At 52.8% G+C, this 22,797-nt stretch overlaps 1 protein-coding gene across 1 annotated transcript; it reads right to left on the bottom strand.

Annotated features, from left to right (window-relative positions):
• Positions 1-662: 662 nt before the first annotated feature.
• On the bottom strand, positions 663-21,486 carry LOC136294280 (uncharacterized). Its single transcript, XM_066191917.1, has 21 exons — positions 21,477-21,486; positions 19,757-19,846; positions 19,113-19,278; positions 18,235-18,433; positions 17,916-18,025; positions 17,503-17,639; positions 16,975-17,118; positions 16,423-16,494; positions 15,805-15,870; positions 15,176-15,401; positions 8,475-8,542; positions 8,212-8,288; positions 6,329-6,440; positions 5,273-5,390; positions 4,767-4,965; positions 3,858-3,967; positions 3,420-3,565; positions 2,743-2,889; positions 2,120-2,191; positions 1,104-1,169; positions 663-982 (listed from the first exon to the last, which is right to left on the bottom strand). Exons 2-21 carry the CDS (start codon positions 19,838-19,840, stop codon positions 749-751), a joined length of 2,553 nt encoding a protein of 850 aa, XP_066048014.1. The 5' UTR covers positions 19,841-19,846; positions 21,477-21,486; the 3' UTR covers positions 663-748.
• Positions 21,487-22,797: the final 1,311 nt, after the last annotated feature.

Raw genomic sequence — 22,797 nt, 5'->3', positions numbered from 1 at the left:
AGGGATGATCATTCCCAGTGTCTTGGTGCTGAGCCAAGCAGCCATTCCTGGGGACCTCTGGCCCCTGAGTCCCAGCCCAAACAATGCAGGCAGGTGCCCAGCTCGGCCCAGATGGTGACCTTCCAGTTCCCTGGGGACTTGTCCTGGGGAGAAAGGATTCTCCAAATCCAACCTGAACTGCCCTGCGCTGCAATCTGGAGGCAGAAGCCCTCGTTGCATCCCCTGTTGCTGCTGCCGAGAAGGGTTTGGCCTCATCCATCCCCTCCATTCCTTCGTGTGCCACGGCTGGGGGGCTGCTCTCAGCCTGTCCTCCCACAGCCAGACTCAGCAGGCCCAGCTCCCTCCCACCTCGTAGGCTGGGTGCTCTAATCCACAACCCACTGGGCAGCCACTGTGGGGTCACGGCAGGGTCCCCACGTCCCCCTGGCATAGCTCAGGGTCAGCACCATCATGTTGGGGCCCTTCCAGCAGGGCTGGTGGCTCCTGCCTGCTCCGGTGCCTCGGCTGACCCCGGTGCTGACCTCCCAGCACGGTGCTGCTGATGCTTGAGGAGCTCCCAAGCGAGGAGGAGAGACCCCAACACCAAAGGATGCGTGGAAAGCACCATCACCACAAGCGTGTCAGGCCAGCAGGAGGGAGGGGACAGCAGGAAGGAGGGGACAGCAGGGAGTGTCCCACTCCCTCCTGGGGCTGTCTCAGCTGAGGGACAGGGGCCGGGCCACCGGCACCTCCCCCGGGAGCTGCTGCTCTACCGGGACCCCTCCATCAGCTCCAGCATGCTCCTGTAGAGGCGCCCGGGGGCGTCCAGGCCCCAGACAAAGTCCAAGTGGTTCCAGTCGGGGATGTGGGTGTAGCTGACGAGGTGGGTGATGCGGGGCAGCAGCAGGAGGACGTCCCTCCTGTCAGCTGCCCAGTCCTGCCCTCCCGACCACACCGCGGTGGCCACCGGCATCTCCTCCACGCGGTACAGGGGCGGTGTGTCCTGGAGAGACACGGGGGGCTCTCAGTTGGTCCATCCCTGGCAGCCATTCTGGCCCTGCATCGCCCTGGATAGACCCCCTGGCAGCATCTCCAGCTGCCAGCACTGCCGCTGCAGCTCCTACCTGGTGGTACCTGGCTGGGTTCTCACTGCCATAGTCAAAGGCTTTGAATTCTCCAGATTTTAACACCTGGGAAGAGAGGATGGATCTGCTGTGGGAGGCCAGCCAGTGCTACTGCGTGAATCTCGCATCTCAGGGCCCCCTTGAGGCACCTGTCCTGAGAGGCTGCTCAGAAGAGGTTTGTGTAAGGCCCTGCCCTCCCTCTGCCCATCTCCAGCCATGCCAGCTGTCTGGGGACAGGCAGCACAAGGAAAGGTGTTGGCGTCCTCACCCGTGGGACATTGCTGGAGGAGGTGGCATCCCTGCAAAGCCAGGCTTTCCACCTTTTTTAACAGGGTGGTTTTGTGACTTCTGGCTCCATGCCTGTCCCTAGCCATGGGTTGACAAACCAAGGTGTTGCGCGTAGCTTCTTGGCTGCCCCAAGGAGTGCTCTTCCCTCTGGAATCCTGCTCACTACTAGCTGTGTGGGCAGGGTACTGCTGAAGTTCCTTCAACAACCTGATCACCCTTTTTCAGCTTCCATTATCTGTCATTTGGCTCTGCAAGGAGGCACATGGGTGGGGTTCTCCAGCCTGACCCCGTTTCCAGCAGGGCCAGTGCTGAAGCTGCAGAGTCAATCTCCAGGGTGCCCAGGACCCCTTTGGACAGGGGGAGATGTTGTTTGGTCCCACTTTTCTTCCTCATCCATCCCCCAGCCTCTCCTTGGGCTTCCATCCACCAGCACCATGGTGTCCCCAAGCTCTGCTTTGGTGACTCCTGGGGGGTCTCAGCATCCTCCTGTGGCCTCCCCATCCTGTCCTCTTGTCCCGCCTGGCACAGCACTGTGGTGTCCCCTGGTCCCCAGAGGCATCAGGGCAGCTCATGCTGCATCCAGCACCTCTTCTAATGTCTTGCCTTTACTTTCTCGAGAGCTGCCAATGTCTGAGATCCCTGAACTCTCATGTCTGCCCTGGGCACAGCAGACTCTCAGTGATGGGACCATCCCAGGGGTGAAGCCCTGGGCGTGTCAGGGATCCTACCTGGGCCCAGTGGATGATGTTTTTGACAGAGGTGCCATCGGGATAGTGGGATGTGTAGACATCCAGCCGTGTCTGCAAGGAAACATATCCCAGCTATCGTTGCTTTCCAGTGGATGGGAGCGGAGTGGCAGCTGCCAGGTGTTTCCCAGAGCAGCCACTGCTTAGTCACGCTGCCTGAAGAGCTGGACCAGGTTCAGGAGTATAAATTTCATTTAAAAACCCATTGCTGTGAGGCAACATCGGGGGAGAGTGATGAGGATGACAGATGAGCTCCATGAGACACCTTACTTGGGCTCAGGGACTGTGCTCAAGGGCTCAGTGACTGCCTGAGGTCACCCAAAGGTGGCTCAGAGCAGGGGCTGCACCCCAGGGTGCTCGCAGTGACAGGCAGCCCTCATTCAGAGGTGTTGTCGAGGGCCACCTGGCCACTGACATTTACCCAGCAGAGCCTGGGGGCTTTTCCTGTCCCAGGAGGAAAAGCATCTGGCTGAGGGAACACAGGTTGCCCATGCAGGGTCTGCTTGCTGCGAGCACTTGGGGCGAGTGGCTGTAGCAGGCTGGGCAGGGTGGGTGGCAGAACAGTGGCCCTGGCACCCTCATCCCCACTGGCATGGCACACCCACCATGTTGAGATTCTTCTCGTTGAAGCCACCCAGCAGGAAGAGGAGATTGGCACAGGGCCTGTGCAGCACCGTGTGGCGGCACAGCTCCGGGAGAAACCGCCACAGCTTCATTATCCGCAGGGACGCGTCCGTTCTGCCGAGCAGCAGCTGCGGGAGAAACGGGCGATGTGCATTTCCTGCCTTTCCCTCCCTGCAGCCCAGCCCCCGGACTGTCCCACCAGCCAGGCAGCCAAAGGAATATCCAGGAGTCAAGCCTACCACCCCCCTACCCCGCAGAGATGTGCACAGCTCGGTGCAGGGGTTCATGCTGACTGAACACACACCAGGGAAATGAATATTCACAGCTCTCCTCTTTCCCCCCACCTCTCCCAAGCGCTGGATCTGGTTTTCAGGGAATCAACACTGCAAAGCTGCTCTTTTCCAGGTGTTTAGCCTAGGATCCCTGCAAGTGCTCCCATATAAAGACCACGTTTGTCCTGCAGATAAAATACAGAAGACATGCACCCAACAAGGCCATCCAGGACTGTATGTGCACCTGAATTGTGTCTGTGCTAATAAATCAGCAGGAATTCACTGTTTTCTACTGCTTCAGAACACCCCAGGGGCTGTGTTTGGGCAGGATCCCTTCTCTAGAACCAGTCAGTTTTGGGGCAGAAGGGCACGGAGTAATCCCTTACCGGAATCATCTTGAGCTTGTTGTCCAGGAGGAGCTGCATCCTCATGAGCGGACTTTTGGCGTGCTTGGGTGCCACTACTGGAGCCAGGGCAAAAAACATTTTGACTTTCTCAGCCAGTTCGGGCATGGATGAAAACGCAATAAACGCTGAGAAAACAGAAAAACAACCTCAGGCTTGCTCCGTCTTTCCTCAGGTGCTTAATCTGAGGGTTCACTTGGACCCAGGTCTGTTTAAATAATTATCTCCACTTGGAAATCTGAGATCTCTTGTCACCTTTCTGCTAAATGTTGGTGCAAGAGATGCCCAAAGGGAGGCAACACCTTTATTCCCTTGGCTGATGAGGCACTTCAGTGGTTGTTAAGCCCCTCTGCTTTCTGCTGACAAACACCACAATGAAGTTTTTCGAGTCAGGGTGGTGGGGGACCCCTCAGAACGCACCAATTGTGCAGCCCTGGGAGTAGCCAACGTAGTGGAGCTGCTTCTGCCCCGTTTTCTGCAGCACAAAGTCGATGGCGGCCGGGAGGTCGTACATTGCCATGTCGTGGAAGCTGCAACACAGGAGGGGGGTGTTGGCTATGAGGCAGCACCAGAGGGGCAAACTTACCTTAAGCTGCCTTGCATTGTCCAGCTTTTCATCTGGGCCTGATTGTCCAGGAGAGAATTCCCAGCATGGATCCCTCCTGCCATGGCATCATCCTCCCCTGAAAGGGCTTAGTCCTCCCACGGCTGTGGTGAGCAGTAAATAAACTTGTGCAGAGCCTGGCCAGCATTCCAGTGTCATGCCCAGCCTCTCTGCAGACCCAGAGCTGGCTCCCACCAGGATTACAGCTAAAGCACTTCTCTTTGGGATGCTCTTTCCCAAGGGGAAATGGAGCACAGGTTCCTGCCCATGTGCCTGTTGGTGGGACGTGGTGAAAGGCAGACCCTGCTGTGTGAGGTTTTTCTAGAAGCCTGTTTATGAGCCTGGGGGTTCTGCTCTGAAGATCAGCTCTGGAGAGGCAGTAGCAGCTTTAAAAGGGGGGACAGGGGGCAACAAGGTCTAGGAGCAGGAGAGGTGGCAATGACACTTGTGGACACCTCAGTGGTGTCCCCGTGGATGCCCCGAGGCGGGGCTGATGTCTCTGAGTGTCCCCACGCAGGGAGCAGTGCCCTGTGCTCTCGGCAGCTGCAGGGAGGTGCTGGCACCGTGTCGGCAGGCAGGTCTGCTCAGGTCCCTCCATCCTTCCCAGGGGAGGCTGTGCCAGGGATTAGGTGCTCTGACTTGCCTGCTGGGAGGCACCACCTCTGCCTAGAGCTTGGTGACAGGCAGAAAACACCGCCAGGCTTTTGTAACGCGCTCCAGCCCACCTGAAATCCCAGAATTCCACCTGGTCAGCTGAAAGGTGCTGGTGTCTCTGGGACCACCTCGTCCCCCGGCTGTTTCCCAGCCACACATCGTAGCCAGAATCTGCTAGGATGAAGCCAAGGCTGTTGTTAGCCAGGTTTTCCACCCAGTGGCTGCCTTCTCCAAATATCCCGTGCTGGAGGAACACGACTGGCTTGGCCCCTGGGTGCAAAAGAAACAGCACATTTCATTGAACCTGATTGTCTCCATTCACTCACCCCAAATTAAGGCCAGTAAAGCCTCTTCCTTGCACTGCCAGAGGACGTGCAAAATGTGCATTTTGACGATGCGTTCTGGTGCTACAGCTTTGAGTGTAAATTGGAGAAATGCCACAGATTCAGTATTTTTGCTTTAACAACGACTATTCTCCCGGCCTGTCCAGGTTCATCCATTCCTCTGCTTACATTCAGGGCTTTTTTATTTATTTATTTATTTATTTTAACTGGGTCTGAGTGAAATAGAGCTGTACCTCTGTTCTTAGGCTTTTCTATTCCGTGAGGAATTCTGTTCAGGCGGATGTAGTAGCCATCACGAGTCAGGACTTCATACTCCTCACTGGGATACCCTCTGTGGCAGATGATTTGGCTCTGGGGGAAGAAAAACCCAGGTGGGAAACGGACTTGAAGAGCATATCACTTGGTAAAACCGAAGTTCTAGGACATGGCTTTGCCCAGGCTGTCTCTGGATCAGCTGAGAACTTTTTGTGGCAGAGGATGCTCTATCCAAACCAGTAACCTGCCCAAGGGAAGGAGAGATGCTCAGCTGTGGGCAGGAGGGGAGCTGGTGGCTGCAGGGCTTAAAATGGTTCCAAACATGTCAGTTGAAACCGAAAGGATTTACTGACGCCTGACCCCGCTTTACCGTCGGCTGGCACCGATTTCCTGACGCCTGACACCGACGGCAGCTCGTGTCACACCAGGCTCCCAGCTGATGTGCTGGGCAGATAAGGTGGTGGGGCAGATGGAACCTGCTGAGCTGGGCTGACTGGAAGGCCAGTGGGATAAACCCCACAGGATTCATTACAGGGCTCCCGAGGCTCTGCCTGAGCTTTATTTATGCTGAAAACTCCACAGATTGGGGAGTTTCCTGCTGCTAAAATCCAGCTGTGGTCTTGCCCACACGTTGCTGTATGCTCCCTTTGTCATGAGGTTGTCAGGAAAGATTAAATGGAGCAAATTTCTCATCTCTTGAATCCCGCCAAACCAGCTTCAGAGCCTCCCAGGGATCACCTGGACACGGCCCTAAGCGATTTGCTGCAGCTGAAGGAGAGGAGCCACGCACAAATTTTTACCCTCTGGGGAGGTATCTGATCAAATCCACTCAGGGATCATCCCCATCTCTAACTACCCTGGTAATTCCACTTAATTCTGCTGGGAGGAGGAGCTTGTCCATGATGGTGTGGAGGCAGCGTTGTACCACGGCAGCTCAACACCACCAGCCCTCTCCGTGTGCCCTCCAACCCTGTCTCCTCCAGCTGAACATTCCCAGGCTTTCAGATGGGAAATTCAAAGTTCTCCTGACTTACAACGTTCATGAGAGTCTCGGGATTTAGAGGCTTTTTCTGCTCGGTGGCATCTTCGGAGTTGGTGGACGCTTGTACGAGAAACAGGACCGCGACGAACAGCCACATCGTGTGCCTGTGTAAATCACAGTAACAACAACAGAAATGATGAGAATGACAGTAATAATAGGAATAGGAGCAACAACAAGAATAACAACAGCAAAACCAGTGACACCGATGCCGTTGTTGTTATTGTTGTTGATTAATATTGTTACTAAAGTTGATATGAATGTTTCTTTCTACGTGGTTGTGATGGGTAAAGTTCCACACGTATCTGAAGATCACGTACAATTTCCTGGGCTGGGAAAGTGGAGGGGATTCCCAATTTCAGTTTTCTTTGCAGTCCATGTGAGAATTTTTTACACTCCTCTGTACAGACAGGATCTAGTACTAAGCAGGGGCCTTTTATATACTTTTAATGGCAAGAAGAAGAGAACCAGCTGTACAAAACAAGATCTAAACCAATACCATTGGGCCAGTTGTCTCTCAGAGGAAATTAATCTAAAGGGGGATTTTATGCTGTGGAAGGAACGTGTTTAGTATGGGTGGCCTATGACTATGTCTATACTTCTTATGTTTTTTTCTATTGCTTAGCTTTTGTACCCAAAACCCACTGTAAAGAGAAGGATCCTATGAGCTGAAATCGGTAGAGCCTCATAGGAAAGCTATTGGTTGAATTAGTGTAGCCTGGAAAAAAACCAGAAACCTTTTTGTTCACCTTAGATGCTCCTGAGTGGAGCAGAGGCCTATTTTTAATGCACACAGACAATTAATATTATATATGAGTCCTAATGTTTTGCCAGGCTCTCAAAAGTGAGAGCTTACCTTCAGCCCAGCAGTATGAATTGGGAATTACTCTTGGCCTCCCTCCTTCTGCTCCCAGCAGATCTCCTGCACCACGAGACTTTCCTGCCCTCTGAAATATTCCCAGCAAACCTACCTGTGGTATCACCAAGATGCGAGCTAAGACCAAAAATAAAAAAGAGCAACCGATGCCTTTTTCCCCCTCGGGGCAGCTCCAGAAGGACGCAAACCTGAAGGACACGGAGGAAAATACGTGACCAGGCAGAGCCCACCGGCACTTCTGAGCAGGCTGCTGGTGGCACTGCTGGTGGCTCTGTCATCACCAGAGTTAAAAGGACCAGGCTGTGTCAGAGCCCAGCCACGCTGGCAGCCTGCTGTCCCTCGTCACGTGCCCTCCAATTAGCAGATGTGTGGTGGTCACTCCTGTGGCACCTCCCTCCATGTGGCCGTGACTTTCATGCTTGCAAGGGATTGCGTTTCTAGAGCGCAGCCGGATTGGTGCGCTAAGGAATTCCAGATATGGAGTTGCACCTTAAGCTCATGATAGCCATAGTTAAAAAAAAAAAAAAAATAAATAGCCAACAGCTTTTCTATGTAAAAGGTCATTTCCTAACTCCCAGGGTAATTTCCTGCCTCCCAAAGTCATTTAGAAGAGCTCCTGGTGCAACAAAAAAGCTTAGGCTCTACCATCTTTACAAAGCTTCCTTCCCAAGGACACCCTGAGGACAGGTCAGGCCTCACAGCCTGCCTGGATGGGAGACACTTGGTCATCCCACCCCTTGTGAAAAGTGACAGTAAGGTCCAAAAGTGTCGTGTTAGCAAGGGGCAACTCTCAAAAGCTCTGCAGGGCTTTCTGGAAAAGAAACCAGGCTGAACGTCCTTTCTGGAAAAGCACCAGGCTGAAGGTCTCACCAGCAGCCAGTGCAGGGGAGAGCTGGTGCAACACCTCTGCTTGGTTATGCAGAGCCACAGGTGTTACACAGAGCAAAGGCGTTTGTTCCCCACCCGCAGCCCGTGACCGCCCAGCCTACGCCTTTCCCTACCTTGGTGGCCAGCAAGAAGCCCGAGCCTGTGGCTGGCTCTGCTGGATGGAGTGTGCCTCTCCTGGCTGTGGATTCAGCTGCCTGCCAGCCGTGGTGCAGGGCAGGAATGTGGGTTGTGAAACGCAGCCCGAGCAGGCGCGCCTTGCTCCATCTCCGCGCTGTCATTTTCTGTCGGTGCCACAGCTCCGTGGTGACACAAAGGGGCTGCGTGGGCGCTTTCCTCCTCGTGGCAGGCGTGGCTAGGGCCTTCACTCCTTCATTACCTTCTGCACCTGGGCCTGCTCTGGGCTTTTGGAAATGGCTTCCTTCACCTGGGAGCACAAAAATCCCACTACAGAGGGGCAGGATGTCGTGGAATGGAACCCAGCTAAGTTGGAAGGAGCTTAAAGCTGATCTCATTCTACCCCCTGCCATGGGCAGGGACATCTTCCACTATCCCAGGCTGCTCCAAGCCCTGTCCAACCTGGCCTTGCACACTTCCAGGGGCAGCCACAGCTTGTCTGGGGACCTGTGCCAGGGCCTCTCCACCCTCCCAGGGAACAATTCCTTCCCAATATCCCATCCATTCCTGCCCTCTGGCAGTCTGAATCCATTCCCTGCGTCCTGGCACTGCTGTTCCTGTTGCAGGGTCCCACTCCAGCTTCCCTGTATCCATTCATGGATATTCCCTCCCTGGAAGGAGCTGTGAGGTTTCCCCATAACCTTCTATTCTCCAGGCTGACCAGCCCCAGCTGTCCCAGCCTGGCCCCACAGGGGAGGTGCTCCAGTCCCCTCAGCAACTCTGTGGCTTCCTCTGGACCTGCTCCAACAGCTCCACACCCTCCTTATGTTGGGGGCACCAGCGCTGTGCACAGGTGGGGTCTCATCTGAGTGGGGCAGAGGGAGAGAATCCCCCCTTCCTGCTGCCCATGCTGCTGCCTTCCAACTCCACTACTCATTCTCTAGTGGAGGTACTAAGTAGTAGTGATAATAGCAGTAAAATAATAGTAATACAGGTTGGAAAGGCAGCAGAGACTTCTGTGACATCCTCAGGAGGTGGAATGAGGCCATTGGAGCAGTGTGTCAGTGCTGAGTGTGCGATTCAGCACCTGGAATTGTTCTACCTATGATGGAAGGAGAGAAGATGCCAAAAAAAAGCAGCTGGATTTTTACTGAGGAACTCTTGTGTAGCTTAGTCAAAGAAGAATGGAGACCTTTGGGAACTTGAAGGAGGTTGGGTTTAGATGGGATATTGGGAAGGAATCGTTCCCTGGCAGGGTGGGGAGGTCCTGGCACAGGGTGCCCAGAGCAGCTGTGGCTGCCCCTGGATCCCTGGAAGTGTCCAAGGCCAGGTTGGACGGGGGCTGGGAGCAACCCGGGATAGTGGAAGGAGCCCCTGTCATGGCAGTGGGGTGGAATGAGGTGATATCTAAGGTCCCTCCCAACCCAAACCACTCTAGGATTCCATGATTCTCCGAGGAGTGTGTGTCCAGGTGGGCTGGTCAAGGTGTGACATGGAAAGTAAAGGTTTCCAGCCAACAAGTCATCCATGTGCTTCCTGGGCTCTGCCTGAGGCCCAAACCCCATATTTTTCTTGGCTTCTGAAGCCCTTTAAGACTCAAAAGTTACATCTTCTGGTGGGGTGTGTTGCTTCTGCCTCTTGTTAGCTCTACACTTCACAGGTATTAGGCAGCATTGCTGCAGGATGCCTTTCATGTTCTCCTTTGAGGCATCACAGGACTGCAACCCCACCTGCTGCTGGCACAACAGGAAGAGAAACAGCCTGTGGGATCAACTGTGTCCCCACTGCCATCCCACAGGTGCAGCTCTGCTGCTACTGAGTCACCTCCTCTGAAGGCACACCGTGACACCAGCAGCATGTTCCTCAGCACTGGGATTGGGGTTAATTGTGTCCTGGGCTCTCCCTGCCCACCCTTCCTCCAGCTGGTGCCCTGCTGTTTCTCCTGCTGCTTTCCCACACGTACCAACCACCAGACTGTGTGCCCAGGGTGCTGGCTGGTGCCTCTTGCCAAGCACAGGGGTAAACCAGCCACAAGTCATCTAGTCCTGGCATCCTGAGCTGGGAAAGGGAGTGTCACCCTGATTTTAGCAATAAGGGAATGTCTGCTCTTGTGCAATTCCTGCCAGATAAGCACGGCTCTCTTGCAGTAACCTTGGAGAGCACAGCCCAAGTTAGAGAACCTGATGAGGGAAGCAGTCCTTATCTGCTCGTTCCTTTCCTGGTTTAAAGTCCCTTCGGCTAGGCTGGGATATCTCTGGTTTACATGTTTATCAGGGGTTTTGCCCATGCTAGAGTTCCACAGTGGAGCTTGAGGGAACAGCTGATCTTTTCACAACACCTTGTTGGAGTTGCTCATGCAATCATTCCACTCGCTGCAATGAAATGGAATAAACAAAAGCACAAACGTTCCTGAATGTGGGTTGGGAAATAGGGGAGATGAGATCAGTGGTGCTTCTTCTCTGGTAATTCCTCCCCTGTTCCTGTGTTCAGAAGAGCCCAGAACAACCCTGAACTTCTTGCACTTCTTCCCTGATCTCCCTTCATTGTACAATTGGCTTTAAAGTGTATTTTACAGCTAAAAGAGTTTGGTTTGTGGGTGAACAGACCTGGGACAACGTGAGCAAAATTTCTCAATCAAGGAATACCTACAGTTTCTAGATTTGGTGCTGCAGTGTTCTTGAGGTTATTTTCCAGCACAGTGGAGAAAAGCTGATCTGGCTCAGCTTTGCCAAAGCCCTGACCAGGGCTATCAGAGATGTTTAGGGAGCAGGAAAGTGTCCAACAAGACATATTCCAGGGTGAGAGGTGAGCAGAGAATCACAGAATGAATCACAGAATGTTTAGGGAGCAGGAACACGTCCAACAGGACATATTCCAGGGTGAGAGGTGAGCAGAGAATCACAGAACGAATTAGGTTGGAAAAAGACCTTATGAGATCATCAAGTCCAGACTACGACCCAACACCTCCTCATCAACTAAACCATGGCACTGAGTACCATGTCCAGTCTTCTTTTCAACAAGTCCAGGGATGGTGACTCCACCACCTCTAGCAGATAATTCCAGTGCCCAATCACTCTTTCAGAGAAGAATTTTCTCCTGATGTCTAACCTAAACTTTCCCTGGCACAGCTTGAGACTTTGTCGTCTCATTCTGTCAGTGCTTGCCTGGGAGAAGAATCATCGTGATCAACACTGGCTTGTGAAGTTTTGGGAAAATCACATCTGATCTTGATTTCAGCTAACTGTAACTTTCCATGGCCTTATACCATTCCCACCTGCTTGAAGTCCCACCACATGAAAACACAAGCCTCAAAGACCAGAGTCTCTCTCTCTCTCAGAGGTTCATCTAAGAAACTCATAAGAAAAATTTAAAAATTACGTCGGAAATAGCACAGAAGTTGCTGTGAGTTCCTGAAATAAGAAAGCAAAGTGTTTTCAACCAAATGAAAGCCTGAATCTACTCAGCAATGCCTCTGGAAATCGTCGTCAGGCTGTTAAGGATCAAAAAGATGTGAAAAGGCAGCACACCATCTGTCATAACTCGATGAAACCTTGTCCTAGATTAACTCTGGGACAAATCAGTTTCTAAATAACCCCACAGGCCAGCACGTTGCTTAAAGCAGACACCAGAACGAGCTTTGGATTACTTGCCAAAGCACCACTTCTCTGCAAGTCTGTGCCTGTGGGAAGGAGGCTGTGATAGGGGAATTTAACACCTCTCCAGCGTGGGCACAGCCTGGAGCTGGCCCTGTGCTCCACTCCACAACCCCTGCGTGTGCTGCTGCCCTTTGCATTGACTGTGTGATGGTAGGAAATGATGGATCAGCCAGCAGGGTGACACTGCTGTGCCCTGAACGGCATGTGACACAGCTTTAAGCCCTCGTGGCCTCGTGTGACACGCTCTGCATGAGCGCATCTGGGAGAAAATGGAGTAAGAGGCTGAGTGACCAACACCCTCCCCACGTGGAGGTGTGTGACTGAGGCTGGTTTGCCCACACAGGGAGGAGGAAAAAGGGTGGTGAAGGCTTTGTGCTGCGTTGGAAGCTCTGAGGGTGAGAGGCTGAATTGATCACCATGGACTGGGATATGTAGGACATTGATCTGTTGGAGCAGGTCCAGAGGAGGTCACCAAATTGATCAGAGGGATGGAGCAGCTCTGCTGGGAGGAAAGGCTGGGAGAGTTGAGATTGTTCAGCCTGGAGAGGAGAAGCTTTGGGGTGAGCCAGTTGTGGTTTTCCATTTCCTGAAGGAGATATGAGTCATGAAGAGAGACTGTTTTGAGGGGATGGAGTGCCAGGACACAGGGAATGGTTTCCCACTGGCAGAGGGCAAGGTTATGTGGGATATTGGGAAAAAATTGTTCTCTGTGAGGGTGGGGAGGCCCTGGCACAGGGTGCCCAGAGCAGCTGTGGCTGCCCCTGGATCCTGGAAGTGCCCAAGGCCAGATTGGATTTTGGGGCTTGGAGCAGTCTGGGACAGTGGAAGGTGTCCCTGCCCATGGCAGGGAGTAGAATGAGATGGGCTTGAAGGTCCCTTCCCACCCAAATCATCTGTGATTCCATGATTCTGTGGTACCCTGGGCAATCACCACAGACCTGTCTGATGATGTTTGACTTGCCTGACAGACCTGAGGCACGCAAAGGACTCCAATCCTGCCATGGCCATCCCAGGAGATGGAATTTCACAATATTTATTCTGCAAGCATAAATCAATTTGCTTCCAAAACACACCTCTTCATCCATTGCTGATCCTTTAACAGCAGAGAGGAAGCAGGTACCAGAACCTGATCTAGCCAGAACTTCACCAAAGTGCTCTGTCATAGGAGAATGAAGAGAATGCATTGCAAACACTCAACCAGGTAATTGCAGAAGTGGCAGAAACTTTAAAACCTGAACAGAAGGAGACTAAACCCTGCACTTTTTATGAGTTTTCAGAAGCTAGAAGTTGGTGCTTTTAAACCCGAATAAATGTCAGGTGGGGGGCGTGGTTTAGCAGTGAGCATGGTTGGGTTTGATGATCTTAGGGGTCTCCTAAGTATTCTGTGGTTCTAATTTCCTGCCAGCTTTTCAGAAGCTTGCAGGGGAAGCATCTTGCCAGCATCTTTGCGTGTTTATTTGCCAAGGTGGAGACGTCACCCTGCATTTGCATTGATATCCATGGCATGAGCACAGTGCAGTCCTGTCAGATGTTGCTCCAAGGCACAGCCCTGCCGTGAGCAGTGGATCACACAGAAAAAAATGTCATTACAAATATCCTAAGTGAGGCAGCTAATCACTGGCAATCCAGGCAGATCCTATCTAACCTATAGCCTCACTCCTGCACCCTGGGATTACCTCACCCTGTCCTGTTTACTTCTGTGGTCAGTTCTAGCTATAAGGGTAGAAAGTGAAAGCCTTTATAGATGGCAACTCGAGCACAGCTCACTGCAGTCATCCCACAAGGCACCACCAGCCCTGTGCCACCATCCCCAGACACCTGGATGAAACTCTGCTGCTAAAACTCCACAGTTTGTCTCTGGAGAGCAGTCCTGCTGCGCTCCATTCCCTCCTCACCACCCACCTCTTCCCTGTAGGGAGATGCTGGGGGCACTGTGGGCATCTGCCAGCATGAGCAGCCCCTGGAAATTATCCCTGAGCAGGAGGAGCATTGGGCAAGCAGGTCTCCTTCACCTGCACATGTGCTGAAAACCCCCACACCCACAGGATGCTGGAGTGGTTTGGGTTGGAAGGGACCTCCAAAGCCTGTCTCATTCCACCCCTTCCACTATCCCAGGGTGCCCCACGTCCCAGTGTCCAACCTGGCCTTGGGCCCTTCCAGGGATCCACACCTTCTCAGGGCACCCTGTGCCAGGGCCTCTCCACCCTCACAGGGGACAATTTCTCCAGAGTTTTAACCTCTAGTTAACAGTACAACCACACAGATCCCAGTAGACCCTACCCAATTTATTGTTATTATTAATATTATATATCTGTGGAAAGAGAACCTGATCCTTTGCCCTGCCTGCTCCCAGGCATATTTTAAGAAGATAATTACACAAACTGGCAAGCTCACAATTCCTCCTCTGATCAAGGTATTATTAACAATTTAATCCAGAAGCTGAAAACAGATTTAGGCTTGTTCCTGCTTTCCACCACACTCTTCTTCCGTCTCCCACAAAAGCATTCCCTGAGAGGCAGCAAAAGGTGGCCTTTGCAGATGGGTTTATGCCTCAGAATAGCTTAAAGTGGTGCAAAACAGTGTTTCCTGGTAGAACTTCTTGAAACTCCTTTGTAAGGAGAGTAAGATTATCCAAGTCAGCATGCATCTGAGAAAGATGTCCCCTTTGTTAGTAAAATGGGCAGTTCTCATGAAAAAAACCCGTGGCCACTCCTCACTGTCACAAAGCAGGGAGTTCATAGCCCCTTCCAGCTGTGAATGAAGGCAGTGAGTGTCGGGATGTTGGGATCCTTGGTGTGGAAGTGTTGCCAGAAGGTGAATAAAGCTACGCAGGATCCATCCACCTCGTGGTTTCATCCCAGCAGACCTGCTCCTGTGGGCTCACACTAGCATCCAGGAGGGCATGGAGCTTCTGTCCAGCTGTTTGCAGCTGGGAACCCAAGCTCAAGGAGCCCAGAGTCCACAATGGCCACCAGGAGCCAAATTCCGCTGAAATTGGTTGTTGCTGGGAACCCGTGTGAGCGAGGCACATGGGAGACTCAGGGTGTGAGGGCCACACTCAACTTCTGCAGGGACCTATTGAACCTCGATCCAGAGTGCTTTCCCAATCATTGGACTGGCTGGTTTTCTTCACTGGCCAGAGTAAACGTCAATCCAGACCAAGTGTAGTAGTTTATTGAGCTTTTCCCCTCCGATTTTTCTTTACTTTTTCTTTTCTTTTTCTTTTTTTTTTTTTCCCCCAAATGAAAGAAGCCCCAGAAGTCATTGAGAAGCCAACAATCACTGCCACTGCTCCAGCTCTAGATGCCCTTCTCCATCAGGTCAAGCATTTCTTTGTACACCTGCTCGTAGACCTGCTTGCCCCAGAGGAAATCAAAGTGGACGAATTCGGGGATGTACTTTATGTGGACCACGTTGGAGATACGGGGCAGGGTGATGTTCACATCCTCAGGGGCTGAAATCCAGTCCTTGCCCCCATACCAGGTAGCCAGCGGGGTTTTCATCTTCTCCAGCTCGTAGAAGGGAGGAGTGGTCTGGAAGACAGGAGGGAGGTAAAGGGCAAGCCAAAAATTCAAAGTGTATCCTGATGGCTGCTTGGAATTTCTCTCTTATCCCAAGGGATAGAAGAGGAACTATCACCAGGGAGCCTCACTATGCCTTGGGCTCCTGTTCTTTTCACCAGAGGGTCAAAAAGTCGTCACTGAGTGACTTTTTTTATTAGAAAGTTGTGAACATGCTTCCCCATGTAAAGTAAATTCCACTAATACCATGTAATTCATAGAATCACAGAATGGTTTCTGTTGGAATGGACCTCAAACATCATCTGCTACCTTCCACTAGCCCAGGCTGCTCAATTCTCCAAATTCAGCCTCTTCCACTGCAATATTTTCACTGCAATATTGATTTATTTTTTCCCTGAGCGTGGCCCTCTCTTACCTGGTTGTAATGAAGCACATTGTCGCTGCCGTAATCGTAATATTTGAATTCCCCTGTCTGATAGAGCTGGAAGAGGAGAGTTACGGTTATTATCCACATATTGGAGGGGTCTCTAAGAAAGATGAAAGAAGTGATGGGGGACTGCATTGCTGCCTCCTGCCACCCAGGCTCAGGGTAGCGATTTTTACTGGATTTTGGGAGAAGGGCTCGGCGCCAGGAAGACCTTGGCACAGAAAGCCACAGGGAAGGACCTGGTGCACAACCAAGAGCCTCAAAGGAGACATGAATCAGACCTCTGGGCAAGCTTTTTGTGTCAATGCCATCAGCGGAAGGACGTGAGTGGAATGTTTTCCATAATTAGTTGCATCACTCGTGGTCTCACTGACCTTCAGCCTTTACTCTAGCCTCTCCTCTCCTGGTATATTACCAGTCTTTGATCCACCTCCACCTCCTACAAGCCCCAAGGACTCTTGGATCTATTTTGTTGGAATCAATAACTTCATCTGCACCAGTGTTTCAGGGAAGCTTTCCTCTCCCTCCCTTCCACAGCTCTGCAGGGGGAGCAGTGGGGGATTGTTCCCAGCCCCTGAGCAGAGAGAGGAGAACACCAAGGGTTACCTGGCGCCAGTGCAACATGTTTTTTAGGGATGTGGAGTCAGGGTAGCGGGCCAGGTAGACATCAACACGGCTCTGCAAGAAACCATTGGAGAGGTTTATTCTCGGCCCCCCTCCAAAAAATCTACCTTCAAAGTAAAGCCAAATAAAATAAAACCAAATAAAACTGTGTCCAGTAGCCACATGAGCCTCACTCATGTGCTCACACAGAGCTTTAGAGCTCTTTGCAGCGAGCTGAGCAATTTCCATGGGAGGCTGGGCCATGCTGGGAGTCTGCCTGGTTCCCAAGGCTAAGTAAGGCTCCCTATCTCGTGCTCCTTTTGCAAAGACAAAGCCCAGCTCATGGCAGTCGCTCTGTGTGTTGTTCCTAACATATTTACTCCTTGGAATATGAAGGAATTACACCAACGCTTTACTTGAGAAACCCCCACCCCGGTGCCTGAATTTTTCTACCAATCAGAGATGTGAAAGGCCCTGTGGGGGCAGCAGGTGGACAGCTCCGGCTCAGACAGTGAGGAAGTGGATCTCTTGAGAAGGAAGCTGGAGGGTACATACCACATTCAAGCTGTTGGTAAACCCACCGGGCAGGTAAAAGACCAAAGTGCACAGCGTTTTCATTATGGGGTAGGTGCACAATCTGGAAATCACTTGCTTCAAGACCTCATCCTTATCAAAGACCACCGTGTGTCCAAAAATGAGCTGTGGAAGTCAGAGGGGTGTATCAGTAGGGTTCATGTTCTTTTTTGGCCCCCGGTGCTCCCCACCTCTTTGCTCACCCCTGAAAGTTGCTGACAACTTTGCTGTGCTTTGTCATTTTGGCTTTTCAGAAACGGCCATGGCCCTGGAAGAGCCGTGATCTTCCTAGGAGAGGTTTCTCCCGGGACAAGGGGCCCAAAACCAATTCCTATTAATAATTCTCTGATTCAGGCTGGACAGGAGGATGCTTTACCTGCCCTCCAGGCTCACAGCACACGCACAAGCACACAGAGCAGGAAGACGGAGGTGATGTACAAGCACTGTGTGTCTCAGGTGACCTTCCCAGTGCCTCCTCCCCCTCACACCTCACGTGTGGTGAGGACATACCTTAATCAGCACCTCGGGAAGGTCAAACACCCTCACCAAGGGTGACTTCATGTTTGAGTTCACGGTGATCGGAGCCAAGGCGAAAAACATCTTGATTTTGCGATCCAGTTCGGGGATGGATGAGAAGGCAATGAAACCTGCATGAGGGAGAAGGAAGCAGACCCTGCCCTGTTGTTTCTGAGGGAGTTGTTGACTTCCAGGTGTGTGTGCCCATCAGGGCAGCAATGAGATGCACCCCGTGTGAGGTTGCCGCTGCTTAAAACCCTTCTGTTAAAGCAATTACCTGCTCTTTTCCCTTTTGCTGTTTGGAAATGCCTGGACATTACCCTCCCTGACCAAGGTTTTGGGAACACTCCCAGACTGGGGGTGCACAGCTGATGTGACTCTGCCAGGTCTGTTCTCCTCCTCAGTACCTGTGGTGGTGCCTTGGGAATAAGCCACGTAGTATAGCTGCTCCTGCCCCGTTTTCTGCAGGATGTAGTTGATGGTGGCTGGAAGGTCATACATGGCCATCTCATGGAAGCTGCAGGGGAGACAGGCACACGACAAAATCACCCTTGTTGGCCTTGCCTTGTGGCTACCTGGGTGCGGGCAAGAGCTTTGGCAGGAATGGGCAACCCAGTTACTGCCCCCGGGTAGAGGATGTGACTGTCAGGAGCACCCCTCCTCCAGCCTGCAGACACTGCTGAGGGCACCAGGGACCTGCCCACCCTCCAGCTTCACAGAAAATACCTGTAAGCTGAGTATTCCTGCTGGTAGAATTCAAACTCTTGGTGTTTCCGTGACCAGCTGTTCCCCCGGCTGTTCCCAATCCAGACGTCGTAGCCAGCGTCGGCGAGGATGAAGCCCAGGCTGGCGTTGGGCAAGTTGGTGACCCAGTTGCTTCCCTCCAACACCAGGCCATGCTGGAGGAGGACTACGGCCTTTGGAGCTGGAGGAGGAAGAGGAGGAATCATTTTCTCTGACCATGAGCAGGACTGGTCGTTCACATCCAGGTATTGCTGTGGCAGCACCCCGCTGGGAAGTGACACCAGTGCAGGGACGTGGTCACCTCTGCCCTCAGTCTCTCTGGGGACGTGTTTCTGAACAAGGCCAGGGCAGAGACTGGAAATCTGGGGGATTTTTACACTTATTTGCCATATACCTATGCTTACATGTACATTCTTCCCAGGGGAGGGACACGCTGCCAAGAACTGGGCATCCCCCTCCATTATTTGACACAGGGGTTTCAGTGCAGAACAGGAAGATCCCAAAATGGTGAGATGGCATTGAATTGGACCCAGGAAGGATGCAAAATAGTAGGATGGCATTGGACTGGCCGCCTGGTTTGGTTTCCTTTCCTGACTAATGGCGTTTTGCTGCTCCACTCTCTGTCTGGCTCTGAGCTGAGGTAAAGCCCAGGGCAAGATTTCTCTCTCGCATTCATTCTCCTTCTTCTTTGGAGCAAATCCTCTCAGAACAAGGTCAGCACGATGAGCACCTGCATTTCTTCTGTTCCTGAGGCTATTTGCCTGATTTTTCCTACAGGGAAAGCTACGTCCTGGAGGACCCAGCCCATGGTGAGGTAGCTTTGACCTACTCCAGTCCAGGAAAGCTCTCAGGTTACTTACGGGGACAGAACATGTTGGATGCCTGCGCCCCTGGCTTGTGGGAGATGCTGAAGCTCTCCAGGTTTTCTCTGCCGTGGGGAATCCTCTGCAGGGTGAGGTAATAGCCATCTTCTGTCAGCACCTCGTGCTCCTCATAGGGGTACCCGTGGTACTGGATAATTTCGCCCTGTGGGAAGGGAAGGACAGCATGGGACAGTCCCCGGGGAGGGAGGGTCTCTGTCCTGAGGGGTGGTAGGGCTTGGGTGGGCAAAGCCATCAGGTGGTGACTCCAGGGGGAGGGTGACCTCCCAATGTCCCATCCACCAACGCCGTGGCGATGCCATGACTTCAGCCAGAATTTTTGGCAGGTCCCTGAGCAGATCTGGTGAAGAACTGTCACTTTTTGTGTTGCAAGCAAAAGCAGGGCAGCACAAACAGCCAAACTCTGAGCCTGAGAGGGCTGTCCTGACTAAACCTGCTGACTTGGAAGGAAGCCCCCCATAAATGTCTGCCATAAAGCTCTGTGTAGGTAAGAACAGGGAGACAAGTATCTAACAAAGTCCTGGTGTCTGTCCTCAGTGAAGACACACAGAGCCCGCGGGTCTTGCACAGATGACGGCAGCGCAGGTAACTTGCACAACCAAGCAGGAAAAGAAGGGACTTACAACATCCATGGACACCTCGGGGTTTTCTTCTGACCTTGCAGCGATGAACATTAAACAAGAGACGGTGAGGAACAGCCACGTCATGGTGCTCTGCAAAACGGTGTCATGAGGAGTGTGAGAGACTTTGCTTTGCACAGAGGTTGGGGGGAGTTCTCTTGTTGTGCACTGCACCTCCATCAGGATATCAACCTGACCCCTCAACAGGTGAAATGATTTTAAAACCAAAGTCCTCTAACCGGTTCTGAAAATGGCTCATTTTGCTAATCTTGAACAAAGCCAGAATCCAAATTCCATCACATTTTAATCCCATGGTCTCCCTCAGGTGCTCGTATTCAGAAGCACGCGCAGGTACGGGTACCTCTGGATGTGCCCAGGCAAACCTGGCTTTGGAGGGGGTGATTACAGGTCATTCATTTAAAATAATGTCTTGGATAGTTGGAAGAGAAGAAGAGGCTGTTTTGTTCCACCGATAGCTGAACTAATGAGGAGTAAACCACCCAATTTTAAGTTGCAGGGCCATATTCTTGAGAAGAAATCAAATAATGGGGTTTGTTTGGGCTCCCTTATGGCTGAGAGAGACCCTGGGATACTCCTGGCTTGTTTTTTTGCAGACATGAGTGAAATGGCATCTCAGGACACCCCTGTCCTTCCTGGGAAGGGTTTTGGTGTCTGCTTTGGCTTGTTCCTACCACAAAACCTCTCACTGCTATTTTACTTCATGGAAACAGAATCACAGAATGCTTTGGGTGGAAAGGGACCTTTTGGATCATCTTGTTCCAACCCCTCTGCCATGGGCAGACCCCCTGCCATATAGGAACAGATAAATTTGCTGGAGGTGACAAATTTGCAGCAGAAATACTGCCTCAGCTACTTAGAGGAGTTCAACTGTGTGGAGCAATTTAGCAGGGACCCGCCAAATTCCCGCTGGATGCCCGCGCCAGGTGTCTTGCACGCAACCCTGGTGAAATAGAGGAGGTCTGGGAGCAGGTTTCTGTCACTTCCCCGCTGCCTCTCATCCTCCCCTTTCCCTCCTGCGGGAGGAACCGGCTCCCCGTGCGGGCGAGAAAAGCCACCTGCTCCCTCTGGTGTCCTCGGGGTGGGTGGGAGAGGAGGACCAGCGCACCTGCACCGCTGGGGACACGCCTTGGGGACACCCCCGCTCACCGCACCGGCTCACAGGGGTGGCTGTGCCCCCACCGAGGGTCCCCATCTCCCACCCGGGGGACCAAGGGCTCCCCACCATCACCCCGAGCCCCCTGGGGCGCGATCTGGGGAAAAGACCCTTCGCTGCGTCGCCTGTGAGGCTCTGGACTCTGGACTTTCTAAAGGCGAGCCTCTAGAAAAAGCCAGGAGAGGCTGAACACGTTGTTGTGACGTAGCGTCAGCAGAAGGGCATGCAAATTCCAGGGAAGAGCCTTGCCTGGGATGGCCCTTTCCTCTCAACCGCCAGCTTGGGAAAAGATTCCCTGCGTGAAATGTCCCTCATCTCCTCGGGAACCCCCGGCGGCCTCCGAGGGGTGCAGCAGGGTGACAACGCCTCTCCCACCAGCAGCACGGTCCTGACCCCTCTGCAAACACTCCCGCTCCCCTCCCCGAGCAGGGACATTCCTTTGGAGCCAGGATTCCCGGGGAAGAGCCGCTGTCGCACCCCTGGGGCTCTCCCAGCGCCTAGAGCTCTGTCCCGCTGTCCCCAGGGATGGGCACACGGAGGAGGGATTACCCGTCGCCGTCCAGGGGCTGCGGCAGAAGAGGTGTCTTTGTCCCCGATGTCCCCCGAGCTGAAGGTCCCCGCTGCCTGCGGACGCTGCTCTCATCGGGCTGTTATTCCCTCTGCTCCACGAATTCGGGAGCGTCAGGAGCCGCCACTCCCTCTGACCCCTCCTCCTCTGAAGGTGTAATTTACCTGAGGGATGGTGTCTGCTCCGGCAGGAGCCACCCTCCCTGCCTGGGCTGGCTTGGGAATGTTTTCGTGGCACTGCAGAGCAGCCGAGAGCTGTGACAAATTGGTTATTTCCACCTGATGGAGTCATTTGGCACCGGCCATGACCTCTGTGAACCCGAGGATGGGGAGCCTCTGGACTCTCCACTGGGGCTGGCTTTGGTGCAAGGGGCTGGTGCCCTGGGTGCTGAGGGGTGAGTGGGACCAGCATATCTCATCCCAGCAAAATCTAGTGGGAAAGCCACCCAAGCTCCTTTTGGCTCTTCCCGTGGCCTCCTGGCATGGGATGAGCCTGAAAACGCAGAACCTCCCAGTCCCAATAGTGACTCTATAGAAAAAAAAAAAAAAAAAAAAAAAAAAAAAAAAAAAAAAAAAAAAATCCATCCCTGGGGAGGGAGGAAGCTGTGGATAGAGACTTCACATCTTGCCAGGCTTCCCCTCTTGCCAGCTGGTGGTGCCTTTGGCCAGGAGCTGCCTCGTGCCCCAGGAGGTCCCTGCAGGGACAGTGACGGACCACACGAGCTGTGGGTGTCGTTTTCGGCACCTCTGCCTTCATGGCCACCTCTCCACTCCGTGCCCAGCTGCCCAGTCCTTGCTGCAGGGCCCTGGTGCTGACTGTGCACCCCGTGGGGTCCTGCATCCCTCCTGCAGTCGACACCTGCCAGGCCTGGCGCAGCCACGTTTGGCTCAAGTGCAGACATGGTTTGGAAAGCCTAAACAGCTCCACCTCTGTCTGGAGCTGTGATGACTGGTCTTTACCAAGGACTAGCTGGAGGCAGTGCCAGAAGCCCTCTCAGCTGGCTCGCCCTCAAATGAGCAGTGGCTTAGAGAAGAATCTGATTTTTCCCCTGCAGGGAGAGGAGGAAAGGTGGAAAAACAGGATCGGGTATGCCCCAACAAGGAAAAAAAAACCGCTCCCACTTCCTCCCAGCACCTACAGAATTTGCCTTCCTTTTGGGGACAGGACATCAGAAAGGCTCCTGTGACCACTCCTGGTCCTGGCATCAAGTTTAGGGCCATGCTAGTGGAGTCCCTCTCAGGGTGAATCACTGCACAGCCTATTAAGGCATGAGCAAATCAGAAAAAAAATCAGGATAAAAAT

The sequence above is a fragment of the Chamaea fasciata genome, unplaced genomic scaffold (genome assembly GCF_029207755.1).
Source record: "Chamaea fasciata isolate MVZ Bird 193981 ecotype frontalis unplaced genomic scaffold, bChaFas1.0.hap1 SCAF_9, whole genome shotgun sequence".
Taxonomy (NCBI): domain Eukaryota; kingdom Metazoa; phylum Chordata; class Aves; order Passeriformes; family Sylviidae; genus Chamaea; species Chamaea fasciata.
Note: the sequence above shows the minus strand (reverse complement) of the source record. Positions and strands in the feature narration are given on the sequence as shown.

Excerpts from the sequence above, each read along its gene's own strand:
- LOC136294280 (XM_066191917.1), bottom strand. The coding sequence starts at position 19,840 with ATGACGTGGCTGTTCCTCACCGTCTCTTGTTTAATGTTCATCGCTGCA. Across the intron at positions 15,402-15,804 it reads ATGTGCTTCATTACAACCAG|ACCACTCCTCCCTTCTACGA; the intron begins GTAAGAGAGGGC and ends CCTGTCTTCCAG. Across the intron at positions 8,289-8,474 it reads AGCAGGCCCAGGTGCAGAAG|CTGAATCCACAGCCAGGAGA; the intron begins GTAATGAAGGAG and ends GCTGGCAGGCAG.